This window comes from Diospyros lotus, chromosome 5 (assembly GCF_014633365.1).
Source record: "Diospyros lotus cultivar Yz01 chromosome 5, ASM1463336v1, whole genome shotgun sequence".
In the NCBI taxonomy this organism is placed as follows: Eukaryota; Viridiplantae; Streptophyta; class Magnoliopsida; order Ericales; family Ebenaceae; genus Diospyros; species Diospyros lotus.
In genome coordinates this window covers 6,814,368-6,831,873 of record NC_068342.1, presented here as the reverse complement: position 1 = coordinate 6,831,873, position 17,506 = coordinate 6,814,368, and the positions used below count along the sequence as shown (strand labels likewise).

At 37.2% G+C, this 17,506-nt stretch overlaps 2 protein-coding genes across 2 annotated transcripts in view; both read right to left on the bottom strand.

Annotated features, from left to right (window-relative positions):
• LOC127801846 (carotenoid 9,10(9',10')-cleavage dioxygenase 1-like) overlaps positions 1-17,506 on the bottom strand; it is an 86,796-nt gene that overhangs the window by 11,684 nt on the left and 57,606 nt on the right. The gene's annotated exons all lie outside the window — the stretch shown is intronic.
• Positions 1-17,506, bottom strand: part of LOC127801847 (carotenoid 9,10(9',10')-cleavage dioxygenase 1-like) — a 42,573-nt gene that overhangs the window by 11,684 nt on the left and 13,383 nt on the right. Inside the window, exons 2-8 of the mRNA XM_052337313.1 lie at positions 16,522-16,592; positions 16,291-16,305; positions 10,543-10,654; positions 5,272-5,371; positions 5,041-5,103; positions 4,206-4,316; positions 3,938-4,122 (exon numbers count right to left, since the gene is read on the bottom strand). Coding sequence (XP_052193273.1) covers positions 3,938-4,122; positions 4,206-4,316; positions 5,041-5,103; positions 5,272-5,371; positions 10,543-10,654; positions 16,291-16,305; positions 16,522-16,592 — 657 coding nt within the window. The remainder of the gene's footprint in view (positions 1-3,937; positions 4,123-4,205; positions 4,317-5,040; positions 5,104-5,271; positions 5,372-10,542; positions 10,655-16,290; positions 16,306-16,521; positions 16,593-17,506) is intronic.

Below are 17,506 nucleotides of genomic sequence, written 5' to 3'. Positions count from 1 at the left end.
AAAGAGAGAGAGAATCAGGAAAGAGAGAAATTGATTATTCATTCAACCGATATCCCTCCTCAATGCTGTAGGTTCCTTTATATAGAACCTCTAGCCAATTCTGCAACAACTCTTCTAACTACTTAACAACCTAACAAGTAGCCTAACACCAGGCTGTTATACAATCAATTACAATCCTACCCTAGGGTCATGACAAGTTGATATTCCTACCTTTGGTGGAGATATTGAAATTGAGGGGTTCGTGGATTGGATCACTGAGGTTGACCGATTTTTTTAATACATGGAGATCCCAGATGAACGACAACTCAACTTAGTGGCTTACAGATTGAAAGATAGTGCATCTGTTTGGTGGGAGCGATTGAGAAAGACGAGATTAAGGAAAGGTCGGCACCCAGTTCAAACATGGAGACGAATGAAGTAGCTGTTAAGAGGTAGGTTTTTACCCCCTGACTATGAACAATACATGTTTGAAGCCTATCAAAGATGTGCACAGGGAATGAAGAGTGTGAATGAATATACCTCTGAGTTTCTGAGATTGGCGGAGATGAACCAATTGTCAGAAAGTGATAATCAACAAGCAACTCGTTATTTGAATGGGTTCAAGCCTACTATTCGTGATAAAATTGGGGTTTAGATGGTTCTGAGTGTGCAAGAAGCAAAGAACTTAGCTTTAAAGGTTGAGTTAATGTTGAGTGAGAGAGCCCGTAATGACAACTATCACTGGTATAGTGGGAATGAAAATAAACAAGCATCTTTTGATAGAGACAAGTCGGTTCAGGGAGCGCAACCCTCCAATCCACCTCATATAGTCAACCCTAATAAGGCTACAACAGGGGAAAACATTCGAGGTACTACTTCTAATCTTCCAAAATCCCCTATTTCTTATGGAAAAGCCTATTCTTTTAAAATGTTTCAAGTGCAATGAGATTGGACATCAATCTAGTGATTGCCCAAGGAGGAAAACAATTAACATTATAGAAAGGGAGGAAGAAGATGTGGCTGACGAGGAAGTCTATTGCGGGCCTGATGGGGAGGATGATAAAGGAGAGTATGACCATAAAGCATATACATGTGTAGTAAGTAAGCTAATGCTATCTCCAAAGAATGAAGATACTACTCAGCGGCATAAGCTTTTTCGCACAAGGTGTAAAGTGAAGGGAAAGATCTTTGAGTTGATTATTGATAGTGGAAGTCAAGAAAACATCATAGAAAGAGATGTGGTGGAGACGTTGCTGCTAACTCCTAAGAAACATCCAAACCCTTACATGATTGGATGGATCAAAGAAGTTGATGGCATACAAGTGGATGAATGCTGCAGGGTGCATTTCTCTATTGGTAAGTACTCTGACGAAATTTATTGTGATATTGCTGAATGGATGCTTGCTATATTTTATTTGGGAGACCTTGGCAATTTGATGTTGATGCTAAACACTCGGGTAGGAAGAACACATATTAGCTTAAAAAAGAGGGTGTGTATTATACCTTGTTACCTATGGTGGAAAAAAACCAAATCAAAGTTTCTAGAGTGGAGGGGAGGAATTTTCTTACCATCACACATAAATACTCTGAGTTTATGAGGGAGTGTAAGGATACCCAAGAGGTTCACTTGTTGGTTGTAAAAGGGGAGAGCGTGAGTGAGCCACTAAAGGTTAAATCAAATTCAAGTGGAGGTGCAGGGATTGTTGGAGGAATTCCACGATGTGGTTCTTGAAGAGTTTGCCTACAATAACACCATGCATAGTTCAAAAAGAAGATCACCATTTTGCATCGTATACATAAAAGTTCCTAATCATGCATTGGATTTGGTAAAGTTGCCAAAGGTACCAGGTTTCCGTGTTGCAGCTAGTGACTTAGCCAAACAAGTTCAAGCGGTTCAAGAGGGTGTCAAGAAAAAGTTGCACAAGGTAAATGAGAAGTACAAGGAGGCAACTGACAAGCATAGAAAGCACAAGGTATTTGAAGTTGGAGATGAAGTCATGGTATTCTTGAAAAATGAAAGGATTCAAACAAGAAAGCAAAACAAGCTCAAGCAAAAGAAGTATGGTCCTTACAAGATTACAAAGAAGGTCAATGACAATGCTTATGTTGTGGATTTGCCTAATCATATGGGTATTTCCAAAACATTCAATGTTGCTAATCTTTCTTTGTATTTGCCGTATATTGAGTTGTCATACCTAGATCATAATTCGAGGACGAATTTTTCTCAAGTGGAGTTGAATGATGTGGTCACCAATCAAGACCTAGCCTAAGGCCGACCCGACCCAAACTGGGCAGCCTAGAACTAGCCCAAACAGTAACGCCAAAACAATAGCAAAACTTCATAAGTTTTAGGATTCTACTTCATGTTTGATTAAGGTTTTATTTTTATTAGGATTTTAGTTGCATTTTATTTACAAGTATTGGATGAATTAGCCAAACTCTATAAATATACCTAGAAACTATGGGTTGTAAAACAGTTCAATAAATTCCAGCAAACCAGTTCAGTTTTTTCCGGAAAGCAAGTTCAATTCTTGTGCCTAGTTGAGAGTCAAACTTTGGTCGTTGAAGTTTGTTCTCTCAAGGATACTTGAAAATTATTGTTTCAAGGGTTTCTTTGTGTGTTTTTTTTACACACGTGTTACACGCTGCATCACTTTCCAAGTGGATTTACACCAACGAGGTTTTCTGAGTGTCTGTGCTACCAACACCCATCCTCAACTCTTAAATTACCTCACTAGTTCTCTGAAGCAACTCATGTATTCATCTCAACCTAATCTTAGAGAAAAATGTTGTTCTAAAATTTCATATGATGAAGAAGGTTTGAATTATTACTTTAGCAAATATCACAAGATTAACAAGTTTTATGCATTACAAGTTTGACTCAAGAATGTGCAAACGTACTTAAAAGTCAATTTTAATTGTTATTAGGGCAATAAGAATAAAGAGAGAGCTATAAACTCATTAAAGAAGACATTTAACTGAAACCTGCAAATAAGAATGCTTTGGAAACCCCAGGATTGATTGCTTAGTGACCTTCATCTTCCACTGTTCCTTTTAGAACTTTAGCAAACAGACACTAAATTTTAGTGCCTTCAGCCAAAAAAAATAATAACAGTCCTCCATCTGAAAAGTCCATCATTGACTTCATCTTTTTAGCACAAAAAAAAAAATGTCCATCCCCACCCCTTTGATCTTCTATTACCACTTTTAAGAAGTAAATTACACTTTGACTTTCTAAACAAAATGTGAGTCATTCAGTTGATGACTTAACTACCTCATTTGAATGCAATGATACATGAAAGGAAATACTAGAACTGTATATTATAGCCATTCAGGAAGGGAAGTGGAACTTGCATTTAGATGAACAGATAATCAGGATAATAAGCCCCTACAAGTAATACTACCATCTATCACAACTCAATCCCACATCAACAATACTATTCTAGGGATTTTGTGCATATCACATACAAGATTCTATGAGCCCAAAAGTTAAATTCAACCCGTCCTTCTAGGTGAGAAGGATATGGTATTACATCATCCAGCATCCACTAATTTTAAGTGAATAAAGAACACAAATTTCCTTTCTTGTGGAAAACTCATATACTACATTGGCCTTCTTTTTTCGATGACAAACACATAAATATAAATATGTAAGGTTTTATGAGCCCAAAGTTAACTTCAACCCATCCATTGGACGAGAAGCATATTGTATTACACCATTTAACATTCACTATTTTTAAGTGAACAAATAACAGAAAAGCACTTTCTTGTGAAAAACTCATATCCCACATCAGCCTTTGATTTTCTATAATAAACACATAAAAATAAATACGTAAATGCCCAAATATATATCAGAATTGTTAAAAGGTTTCTCTGAAATTCAGTGACAATGCAATTGTTTAACACGAAGATTTCTGTACCATGTAAACAACACTAAACAAATTGAAAGTAACCAAACCTTTGGTCTAAAGTACAAAGGAAGATCCATGAAAATTGCATAATTTTCAGTAATGGCAAAGTCATGCATCATGATGGGTTCTGGTAATGTTATTGGCACAGGATCATGCATGAAACCATCCTTTGAAATAACTCTGTAGATTATGTATGGCGGTGTGGTAGAATAGCCAAACGTAAACATCTCGCCTGCATGCAAGGATTCTATCAATCTAAAGGGACTGTGTTGAAGTGATCTTGGAAAGATGTCATGATGGGAAGATAGATTTTACCAGTGAATGGGTCAAGTTTGGGATGAGCAGTGAAGGGATGCGACAATCTCTTGTCATAATCCAGAAGGCCAATGGTTTGCAGGTCTCCGTCTTCCAGCACTTTAAGGACATCTGCAAAATGCAGCAGATATAACATTCAGCTCAGCATTTAACCACACAAACAAGGTGGAGTGCCACAGGAGATACATATGTTTGTAAGCATGGAGGTGTAAAGGTGGCCCAGACTTGGGCTGTGCCTAGCGCCCATCACTGAAGGCTGCGATGGGTTTTTGGGCCTCAGCATGGCCCTTGAACTGGGCCAGGTGTGCTACATGGGGGAATCAAATTCCCCCTACCCCTAAGGGAAATCTGATCCCCCCCCCCCCCCCAACTCTAGGCTTTTAAGTGTATTGTTTTACAGTTACAGCATTTTTATATTTGTGGTCATGGAAATTGCCTAATAGTTAATAGTATGGACCTGATTTAATTTTAATGTCAAATAAAATCATTTACAGACCATACCAACACACGTTATCTCCTCTTTAAAAATGGATTATGGTAAGTTCTTATGGTCTACAAAAGATTTTACTAGATATAAAAATTAGATGAAGCTCCTATTAATAACTATTAGGCAATTGTCATGACTACAAATATAAAAATTCTAAAACATTTAACAACATTATTTAATGTAAACAGAAAACTAATGGAACTCCCACCAAACAGCCCCTAAGACATCAATCTCACATAACCATTTATTCCAAGAGAGTTAGCAACCATAAAGAACCAAAGTTGAGACTGATTCCATTAGAACTAAGAGAAGATTGCCTCCATCAAAAAAGGGAGGAGATTGCCTCACATGGTTTATCTGCCTCTGAAAGGGCCAAGAGCTTTCCGTGATGATACACAAGAGCTGTATTAGCTGGACAAATGTAAAAAATGGTTAGTTCTTCCTCACACCTCTCATATGCCATCTTGAAATAAAAATGTAAATGAACAAATGTAACAGGAAGCATATCAGGCAACTAAATGTTACTATACTCGAATTAATGTCAAACAAGATATAAGAGAAAAGGGACAATAAAACCACCAGTTCCAGTTCCATACGAAACATCCAATACTTTCAGCTTTCCTCTCAGCATTTGCATGTTTACCATGAGCAATCCAAAGAGCCCCTTGAGGTCTCCAATCTGCAGGTTATGTTACAAAGACATAATAATTGGATCTGCAAAGAATATATGTGGGCATTGGGGGTTTATGTACAGAGAAAATATGGTGATTTATGTACTCTTAGTATGGTGGTTTATGTAGTCTTCAAATAATTAACTTTTTCCATTCACTTGCGAATATTACCAGTTAACTCCGCTTGGGGATGTTATTCACTGTCAGTCCCAACCCCGAATAAAGGAGCAGGGTTGTGTTAGGTGAGTAAGGTTGTGTTAGGTAACCGACAGCCAACATAAAATCTAATCTGATCCAAAAACATGAACTCTAGACAAGTCCCCTTTATAGCGACGCGTTACACTGCCCGCGTATAGTATCAAGTGAGTTAAGACCGTTGCATCGGCATCCGGATGTAGTGACAAATGAGCAAGGGTCCTCACATTTGCTTGGACGGATGCGGGTAAAGAGGCTAGTCCAAAATCAAAATCAAAGTCAAAGTCAAAATCAAAATCATAGATTAAGGATTGGGTCATGAAACATAGGAACATTAACAGGTAAAGCTATGGAAGTGGTAGATGTGATGATTAGGAGAAAGATTAATATTATATGCCTTCAAGAGACGAGATAGGTAGGGAAAAAAATAAAAACTTTATCAAAATCTAAATATAAAATATGGTACACAGGAAATGATCGAGCGAAAAATGGAGTGGGGATTATTATGGATAAAAGCTTAGTAGATAAGGTAGTGGATGTAAAGAGAATAGGGGATAGGATTATTATGGTGAAGGTTGGTCTAGGAAGAATGATTGTAAATATCTTTAGTACATAAGTACCACACGCGGGGTTAGGTGAGGAGATAAAAGCAAAATTCTGGGAGGACCTAGAGAGACTCATACAAATGATATGAAGAGGAGAGAAAGTGATTATAGGAGGTGACTTAAATGGTCACATGGGTAGAGATGAAAACATCAACAGAGAGGTACATGGAGTGTATGGATTCGAGGAAATTAATAATTAGAGTAAGTCTATTCTAGATTTTGCTATGGCATATGGGCTCATCATCACCAATACTAGGTTCAAAAAACAAAACAAACACTTAATCACATATAAAAAATGTCACATCAAACACTCAAATAGATTACTTTCTCATGAGATAAGAGAATCAATTATGTTGTAGGGATTGTAAGGTGATATCGAGAGAGTGTTTGACTACTCAACATAGACTTTTGGTACTTGACGTCCATGTAAGAAATTGGAAGAGAAAAAATCACATAAAACAAAATTTAATAATTAGGTGGTGGAATTTAAAAGGGGAGAAATAATTAATCTTCAAAGAAAAATTAAGGAGTAGAAGGGAATGGAATGGAGAAGGACAGACAAACCAAATGTGGAGGCAAATGGCTATTACCCTGAGAAGCACGACAAAGGTAGTCCTTATAGAGACAAATGGTAAAGTCCCAAACCTTAAGGAGTCCTAATGGTGGAATGAAGAGGTACAATTAAAAATTAAAAATAAAAAAACTTGCTATAAGGCTGTATATTAGTGCAACAATGAAGAAAACCTAAAAAATTATAAAGAAGCGAAAAATGTAGCAAAAAGAGCTGTTAGTGAAGCAAGGTCAAAAGCATATGAGTGTCTATATAAACGACTTGATACAAAAAATAGAGAAAGAGATATATATAAATTAGTTAAAGCAAAAGAAAGAAAAACAAGGGATCTAAACCAAGTGAAATGCATAAAAGATGAAAACCAAAATGTATTATTGAATAAGGGAGCGATTAAGGAGAGATGGAAGGAGTATTTCACAAAATTATTCAATGATGGCGGGGACACAAGAGTTAGGTTGAAACATCTTAGTAACTCCGAAGGGAACGTGAGCTATACATTTTATCGACGCATAAGTTCAAAAGAAATAAGGCAAGCATTAAGAAAGATGAAAAATCATAAGGCGGTGAGACCAGATAATATACCAATAGAAGCATGGAAATGCATGGGAGAAAAGGGCATCTCCTGGCTAACGAAATTATTTAATGCGATCCTTAAATAAAAAAAGATGTTGGATGAGTGGAGGAATAGTGCTTTGATCCCTATATACAAGAACAAAGGAGATGTTCAAAACTGTAAAAATTATAGATGAATTAAGTTAATGAGCCACACCATGAAACTCTGGGAGAGAGTAATAGAGCAGAGGCTCAGAAAAGAAATAGACGTCTTGGAAAACTAGTTTGGTTTCATGCCTGGTAGGTCAATAATGGAAGCTATATACCTACTGAGATGTCTAATGGAAAGATATCGGGATCAACAGAAGGACCTGCACATGATATTTATAGATCTAGAAAAGGCCTATGATAGGGTCCCTAGAGAAGTATTATGGAGGGTTTTAGAGAAAAAAATGAGTTTTAATAGCTTATATGCAAGCCCTTAAGAACATGAATCACAGTGCAGAGACAAGGGTCAGAACATGCGAAGGGGATACTGAACTGTTTAAAATTACAATGGGACTGCATCAAGGTTCTGCACTAAGTCCATATTTATTTGCTTTAGTAATGGATGAACTTACTAAACACATTCAGACATATGTGCCATGGTATATGCTATTTGCATATGACATAGTGTTGGTGGATGAAACAAAAGAGGGAGTGAACACAAAGCTTGAGTTGTGGAGAAACAATTTAGAATCTAAGAGATTTAAATTAAGTAGAAGGAAAACATAATATATGGAATGTAAATTTAGTAAGAATGCAAGAGTGAAGGATGTTATAATAAAATTGGAAGACCAAATCATACAAAGAAAAGACCATTTTCGATATCTGGGCTTAGTGATTCAAAAAGATGGAGAAATTCATAAGGATGTCACGCATAGAATTAAGGCAAGTTGGCTAAAATGGAGAAATGCATCGGGGGTGTTATGTGATGGTAAAATCCCATTAAAACTTAAATGAAAATTCTATAGGACAGCTATAAGACCAGCTTTGTTATATGGCTCAGAATGTTAGGCAGTCAAATACCAGTATGAGCAAAAGACGAGTGTAGCGGAGATGAGGATGCTAAGATGGATGTGCGGCCATACAAAAAAAGATAAAATTAAAAATGAGGTTATTCGTAATAAGGTAGTAGTAGTGCCAATCAAGGAGAAGATGAGAGAGACTAGACTAAGATGGTTTGATCATGTGAAAAGAAGACCAATAGATGCTTTTGTGAGGAAAGTTGATGAAATGGAACAATTAGTCAAAAAAAAAGGTAGAGGCAGACCCAAGAAGACTTTGGGAGAGATATTAAAGTTTGAAATAAAGTGTATGAACCTAAATGAAGATATGACAAAAGATATAAACACATAGAAGTCTAGAATTCATGTAGCCGACCCCACATAGTGGGATAAATGCTGGATATGTTGTTGTTGTTGTGAATATTACCCGTCCTATTTTCTAAATTTACAACATTCAACCAATCACCTCACCCTTCAAAATAAAACAAAGGATATGAAGGGTAAAGACTGAGAAGGTCAAGAGACAAGCATTCACAATGCTTAAATTTGGGAACTGAGATTTAAAAATAAAATAGAATAAAATAAAAATTATTCTAACTAGAATCCATGATGAGGGTACTTAGGAAAAAGAAAAAAAGGAAAAGTGCAAATCAAAAGAAGATTCCTTGATTGGAGGGGAGTATTAAGAGGAATATGGTTGATATCTTCTTCTATTTCCCCCCCTTCTCTTTGCAAGTGATACGGTTATTAGATGATTGATTTTAGTATGTTTTAGTTTATCTTTTTTAAACTTTTGAGATATAGTTGGTTTAGGTTTTAACTTTTAATTGAGATAATTATACTTGGACAGGAATTCAAAATCATGATATAGTTAGGATTATCTTTTGCCTGTAAATAAGGCACATGCTGTAGTATGAAATTCAGCTTTTGACTACTTGAATATTCAATACAGAGATGTTGACTCCCTCCCCCAGCTTTGCTGCTTCTTCTTCTTTCTTCTCAAGCTTCTATTTCTTCTTCCTGTCTATTCCCCTACTTTCTTCTCCCAATCCTTTTATTTTTTTTCCACATCAGATTTGGTATGAGAACAATTTTTTGATTGTTCCACATCAGTTTGGTAAGAGAACAATCTTTTGATTCTTCTATTCACACCCCATCCCCCCCCCCCCCCCACCCCCAAAATAATAATAATAATAAATAAATAAATAAAAATAAAAATAAAAAACACTCCCCTTCAAATGGGAGACAAAACATCAATATAGGCACAGTTCAAAAGCAAAATCAATAAAAACAGAGACATCTCAAGCAGACATGATGCCACATTGTTTTGATAAATGGAGGCATAATAATAAAAAAGAGTGCCCTAATGGACAAAGGTTCCTGATTTTCTGCAAAGAGGCTGTTTCCCCTTGCTTTCTGCAAAGAGGCTGTTTCCACATCTTGAACCTGTGACCGTCCAGTCACAAACAACCAACCTTAATGTTGCTAATAAGAACTGGTGGCATAATAATAATATTTTTAGAGAGGATGAGAGAGAGATGGCATGATGGCTGCTTGATTTTCTTTGTTTTTATTGATTATACCACCTCTTTTAAAGTTTATTATTCATAAACACAAGTCCAGCAGATTTAGACTGGATTTATCACAATATGAAGGAATTTGCTAAAAGTTTATATTACTCGGTATGTTGACTTGTCTCGCCAACATAATATTTAGAGAAAGTGATTCGTTCATCTGCAGCAAATCCCTTCTATAAAGTTCCCCAACAACAGCTTAGTAGCACTCTTTTCTACAGGCATGACATTGGCAGACGCTTCTGATCACTGTGTGTGCGTGTGTTGTGGGGTGGGGGGGCTTATGATGAGCATCTATTTTAATTGATCATTTCCAAGATCTTATCAAATTTTTTCTTATCTAGTGGAAACACCTTACAACTACCCTTCAAAGGAAGAAATGTTCTTAGCGGATGCAGAATGTTGAATGCCCCAAAATTTGTATGCAAGATGAGCCTATAAGAGTAATAATCAACCAAACTGCTAGGTTTAGGAATAGGGTGGGATAAGTGCATATAGTGGCTAGTGAATCACTGGTCAAAGAGTAGATTTCAGAGATATCTTTGTCTGTATGCCTTTGACGATCACATATATGAATAGAGATGCTTGATCAATAAAATGCTTAAAACATTTAATTTATCTAGGCTAAAGGTATACCTTCATAAATTTGGCTCCTCCAAAAAACTCTTCTTGTTTAAGACGAGATGTCCTTACATAACGAGAGACATATGTTGCTTTTCCATCCTTGATGCGCAAACCATGAATCATGCTGTAAAATTAATATTCATCATTAGACCCTTGGTTGCCTTCAAACCTTCATGATCCATTCTAATATTGAATTCCAGAAATGGCTACACATAGATGGAAGGACAGTAGCACATAAAAACAAAAAACAGGAAACTATAAATCCATTCACAGAGAGAGAGATTTTCGTATTCAAACCCACTGATCAAGAAGCTGTATTTTTTTGAAGTAAAGACTATTGGTCTGTGTTGAGAAAAGGAACCGGTATTCCTTATAATTTTATTGATGTCAATGATAAAATTTATACACAAGAGGTTCCTAAGAATTCTCCTATATTTTAGGATTAGATTACATTCCTACTATCTAGGACTAGATTACATTAATTTAAATACAACAAGAAGATAAAAAAACACAAAGATAAATATGAAGGTAAAACTGAAATAATCTAAACAAATCTAAACAATCAAACAATCATCAAACAATCTATCACTTAGGATTATCTTGATCTTGATCTCGGCTGGTTGTTAGCTTTGGTTTATCTTGAATATTTCAACACTCCCCCTTAAGCTGGTGAGTGAATATCTTCCATTCCCAGCTTGCTTACTAGTTCCTCAAATTTCCTAATAGGCAATCCTTTAGTGAGAAGATCTGCCACCTGTTGATTAGTTGAAACATAGGAGATTTGTAGCAGCCCAGATTCTAGTTTTTCTTTAATGAAATGCTTGTCAATCTCAATGTGCTTGGTTCGGTCGTGTTGCACCGGATTATGAGCAATATTGATTGCTGATTGGTTGTCGGATAGCAGTTCAAGTGGATATGGTATTTGAATCTTTAAATCTTCTAGGATAATCTTCAGCCACAAGAGTTCACATACACCAAGAGCCATAGCTCTGAATTCTGCCTCAGCACTTGACCGTGCTACTACTCCTTGTTTCTTACTCCTCCAAGACACCAAATTTCCTCCTAGGAACATGCAGTACCCAGTTGTAGAACGTCTATCAACCAAAGAACCTCCATAATCTGCATCCGTGTACCCGTGAATTTTTAGACCAGCTCCTAGTGTAAAGAGAATGCCTTTGTCTGGTGTAGCTTTCAAATAATGAAGAATTTTCCTTACTGCGTTCATGTGTTCCTCATTGGGGTTGTGCATGAATTGACTTACTAGGCTTACTCCAAATGCTATGTCCGGCCTAGTATGTGAGAGATATATCAGTTTTCCTACCAACCTTTGGAACTGCCTTTATCTATTGCTTCTCCTGAGTAATTTTCCTGTAGCTTGATGTTTGGATCTACTGGAATCTGAGCTCCATTTCCTCCTAGCAATCCAGTCTCAGTCAATAAGTCAAGAGTGTATTTACGCTGAGATAGGTAGATCCCTTTTTGAGAATAGGCCACCTCAATGCCTAAGAAATACTTTAGCCTTCCAAGATCTTTAATCTCAAATTCCTTAGCTAGATTTTTCTTTAGGTCTTCTTGCTCAGCTTCATCATTTCCTGTCACAACAATATCATCAACATAAACTAATAGAGCAGTTACCTTATCTTTCGTGTGTTTTAGGAAGAGGGTGTGGTCCCCTCGGCTTTGCCGGTATCCCATTTTATGCATTGCTGTAGACTGTTTAAGTCCATATAATGCTTTCTTCAATCTACACACTTGCCTTTCTTTGTTATGAGAAAATCTAAGGGGTAATTCCATAAATACTTCTTCTTCTAAATCCCCATGCAAGAATGCATTTTTAACATCTAGTTGTTGTAGTTTCCACCCCAAATTTGCTGCTAATGATATGAGGACTCGTACTGTTGTCATTTTTGCTACTGGGGCAAAAGTCTCAAGATAATCAATCCCATAGGATTGTGTATAACCCTTGGCTACTAGCCTTGCCTTGTATCTCTCAAGAGTACCATCAGCTTTGTATTTCAAATTAAAGACCCATTTGCAGCCCACTGGTTTAATTCCCTTGGGTTGAGTCACCTCCTCCCAAGTTTGATTCTTTTTCAAGGCCCTCATCTCTTCTAACATGGCTTCTTTCCAATTTGGATCCTTTAGTGCCTCTTCCACTGAGTTTGGAATAACACTAGCATCTAGGGTTGTTAGGAAGCTTCTATAGGTAGGAGAAAGGCGATGGTAGGATAAAAAATTTGCAACGGGATGTTTGGTGCATGTTCGGACCCCTTTTCGGAGGGCAATAGGCAGGTCCAGATCAGGGAATTCTGAGTCTGTTTGGATGATGTTTTGTTCGTCAGATGTGTGCTCTTCTAGTCTTGGATTAGGGGCTGCAACTGGTGTGGACTGAAGATCATCATTAGGTTGTCTTCTCTTATACACATAGGGTAAGCCTTTGTATCTGTTGGTTGTCAGCTGCTGGTTTGAATCAGTGTTATTTGGTGGAAAAATCTTAGGGAAATGATGGACAAAATCATTTGTGGAAGTAGGGAGTTCTAGAAGAAAATCTGGAAAGAAATTATCCATATTTTCTGGTTGAGTATGCTCCCCCTTAGGCTAAGAATCAAAAAAGGATTGGGACTCAATGAAGGTGACATCCTTAGAAATATAGACTTTCCGGGAGATAGGATCATAACACTTATATCCTTTTTGGGTTGGAGAATACCCTATGAAGACACATCTTTTTGCTCTAGGATCAAACTTGACTCTATGGACTTTAGGTATGTGAACAAAACATACACATCCAAAAACTTTAAGAGGCAATGGAGAGTGCAGTTTCAGGTCTGGGAAAAATTCTGTTAGACTTTGGAAAGGACTTTGATTGTCAAGGATCTTGGATGGGACTCTATTAATGACATAAGTGGCTGTCAAGACTGCCTCCCCCCATAGATATTTAGGAGTATTATGATGATGAAGAAGGGCTCGAGTGACATTCAAAAGATGCCTCATCTTCCTCTCGGCCACTCCATTTTGTTGTGGAGTGTTGATGCATGAAAATTCATGGACAATTCCTTCGTTTTGGAAGAAGAGATGTAAATGAGCATTGAAATAATCCTGAGCATTATCTGTCCTAAATTTTTTAATTTTAGTTCCAAATTGTGTGTGAACCATTTTGCAAAAGTAAGGGAGAACAATCCCAATACTAGCTTTATCTTTTAAAAGGAAAACCCAACACATTCTAGTACAATCATCTATGAATGAGATGAACCATTTGGCCCCCGACTGATTTAAAATTCTTGAAGGACCCCAAACATCCGAATGAATCAAATCAAAAGGTCTAGATGATAGTTTATTGCTAATTGAATAAGAGGTTCTATGATGTTTGGCCATAACACACACATCACACTGAAAATTGCTAGGACTAAGAGTTTTAAACAAAGTAGGAAACATTTCCTTCATTAAACTAAAAGGAGGATGACCTAGTCGAAGATGATGAAGCCAAATGGCAGCTCGGTCAGAGGCTGTTTTCTAGGTTGAGTAGGCTTCCTGCAGCTGATCTTTAGGCTTAGTGCTCCCCCCTTGTAAGATATACAACCCATGTTGCTCTTTAGCCACACCAATCATCCTCCCCGTGTCCATGTCCTGAAATTTACACACATATGGAGAGAAAACAGCATTGCAATTGAGGTCTTGAGTGAGTTGTTTTATAGAAATAAGGCTAAGAGTTAAATCTGGTACATAAAGGACTGGGTTGATTAACAAATTTGGACCAAAGATAACTTTTCCTTTTCCTTTAATGGGAATTTGGTTCCATCGACAATAGTGATCTGTTTGGATGATGTATAAGGCTCATAAGTATCAAAAAACTGGAAATTTGGTGTCATATGGTTAGTAGCTCCTTAATCTAAGATCCAAGTGTTATTCCTACCAGTTTTGGAGGCTAAAGAATGAGTAAAACTGATTTGTTTACCTTGTTGAGCCATAGAGCAGGATCCCCCTCCATCTTGAATGGTTTTTAGAAATTCCTTCAGCTTATAAACTTCTTCTTTATTGAGCTGACTGAAGTCCATACCAGTTCCAACACTCGGCCTTTCTTCTTTTTCTGCTTCTCCCTCTTGTTCTTTGTTTGAAAGATAGCTTTGAGGGTAGTTTTGCGGAGGACCTTGAGTCCTTATATTCTTGAATCCACCAAGTTTATTGAGGACTGCTTCCTTTCCATGCAACTTGAAGCAAGTCTCCTTAGTATACCTCGGCTTATTACAGAAGGTACACCACTGCCCCTCTCGTCTGGATTTATTTCGATTGGTTGATTGCTTCCATGATCTGTTGTTGGAGAGGAGTGCTGATCCTTCCATATTGGATCCACCAAGCATGGCTCCTCTCCTATTTTCTTCACTTCTAACAATAGCAAACACCTCATTTAGGCTAGGTAATTTATCCTTACCAAGAATTTGAACCCTTACCTGATCGAACTCGGGATTTAAGCCAGCTAGGAACTCTACTATCCGGTCTCTTTCAAGAATTTGATTGAGAGTAGTAGTATCCGCTTGGCACACCATCTTTATAGCTTGGTATTGATCAAGCTCTAACCATAGGCCTAGCATCAGATTATAATACTCGGTGATTGTTAGTTGACCTTGCTTTGAACCATTGATCTTTGTTTTGACATCAAAGATCACAGATGCGTCCTTGGCCTTTGAGTAAGTCTGATAAACGGTCTCCCAAACTGCTCGGGCAGTACTAAGGAACATAAAGTTCCTGCTGATGTCTGGTTGTATGGTGCTCCATAGCCACGACATGATGCGGGAGTCTTCCACATCCCACGCGCTGAAGCCTGGATCAGTTTCTGGTGGAGGATTCCCAGTGAGGTGGGTACTCTTTCCTCGGCCTTTAAGAAGGGTTTTGATTAGCTGCGACCATTGAAGAAAATTCCTACCATCTAGCCGATAGGATTGATGAATACTTGGTAGTTCGCCCGTGAGAGGAGAAGGTTGGTCTACTGCAGTATTTTCTCCAGTGATGATAGTAGGTGAAGACGATGGGTTTGCTGATGTTTCTGACATGGATTCGCTGATGTTGAAGGAAGAACAGAAGGATGAAAAAAGTGTGTGGAACGGCAGAAGAAAAACCGGGTGCTATTAGGGCACAATGCGATGAAGGCACTGAAAAAACAAAATCGTGCAATGAAGGCACCGATTTCTTAGAAAAACAGGCTTGGATTTGCAAGCTCTGATACCATGTTGAGAAAAGGAACCGGTATTCCTTATAATTTTATTGATGTCAATGATAAAATTTATACACGAGAGGTTCCGAAGAATTCTCCTAAGAATTCTCCTATATTTTAGGATTAGATTACATTCCTACTATCTAGGACTAGATTACATTAATTTAAATACAACAAGAAGATAAAAAACACAAAGATAAATATGAAGGTAAAACTAAAATAATCTAAACAAATCTAAACAATCAAACAATCATCAAACAATCTATCACTTAGGATTATCTTGATCTTGATCTTGATCTCGGCTGGTTGTTAGCTTTGGTTTATCTTGAATATTTCAACAATTTGGATGAAAGCTCCCTAAAATGAACCATATATACATTAAGGCTATATGGTTAAGTTTTACGCATCAACATATATACTTTGTTCCCTTGCTAAATCACCTTTGTTAGCTGAAACAGATACTATATTCTAAATCATTGAGTTCCTTCTCTATGAAGAAGTTAAAATGAACCATATATACATCAAGTTCAGCAAGGGAACAGAAAAGTACGCACCCATCTCCATCAAACCTGCACATGAGCAAAAAGGGTGTAAGTAAAAGTCTCATCTAGGTGTCATTCACACTAAGCCACAACCTAAAAGTGTCAACTATGAAAAGACTATTGAGAAAAATAAGCCAGAAGAAGTGTTTTGCTTCCTGTTAAATCTGAAAACTGCATGAATTTCTTAAAATAGATCAAGTAATGCCTAGAAAACCAGTTTGGCAAAAGAAAAAAAAAATGTACCAGTGATATCCAGCCACAGGAGCAAACTTTGGATTAGAACCAACTCTTACAAATTCACCGTTCAGGCAATTCTGCAATGTACAAATATTAGATGTCATAAATTGGAACAACGATAATTTAAAAAAGACCAAGAAACAATCACAAGCCTTAATTTGATTACGAGGGGTTGGCTACATGAATTCTAGACCTCCAGCCAACAATAATCATTTAAAAAATAAAATGAATAAAAAATATGGTTAGAGCACTGTTTAAAATGATTCTAGTTGTTGGCAGATTTGCATGAGATGAGGAGTGAACTGTTTCTCCAAAAAGAAAAAACAAGTGATGGGTTGCTATTAAAGGTAAGACTAAAAACTTGAAAATCTCTTAACACATGGAATCTTATCTTTAGTTAAAGGTAATCTCCTGTTAGGTTGCCCATGGATGATATATTTATAACACGCGTGAAGTGTCTGCTCAAATTGCCTAAAAGGGCAAAACCAACATGTATCCTTTTGGAGTGTCAAAATCCCAAAAAAGATCAGTGTGACTATCTTGTCCACAGGGCTCTGTTCAATTTAGCTGAATATATTCTGTGACCCTGTCTTCAGCAAAATATTACTGCAAGATGCATGATAGTGCAGCTGAGTAGGCTGGCCTAAAACCTTCTAGAAGGTGGGTTTGTTGATCTACCAAATATTGGCAAAGCAACACGGGGAAAATGAGGGAGGCAGTCTCAGATCAACAGAGAGAAAGAGAGGTGAACCTAGAGCATATAAAACCAAAAGCTTTCAAGCCAAAGGCATGGATAGTAATGCCTAATTTTCATCATTTCTGAAGAAGTCTTTGTTAACTTTAGAACATAAAACTAAACAACAGAAAAGAAAATAACTGAATTTAAAAGATCAAACCAAACAGCATTAGGCGCAAATTTATCCTGGTTCGGAATGCCTTTGACAATCCTACATCTAGCCTTCAAACACCCACCAAGAGCAGCCTTTTATTA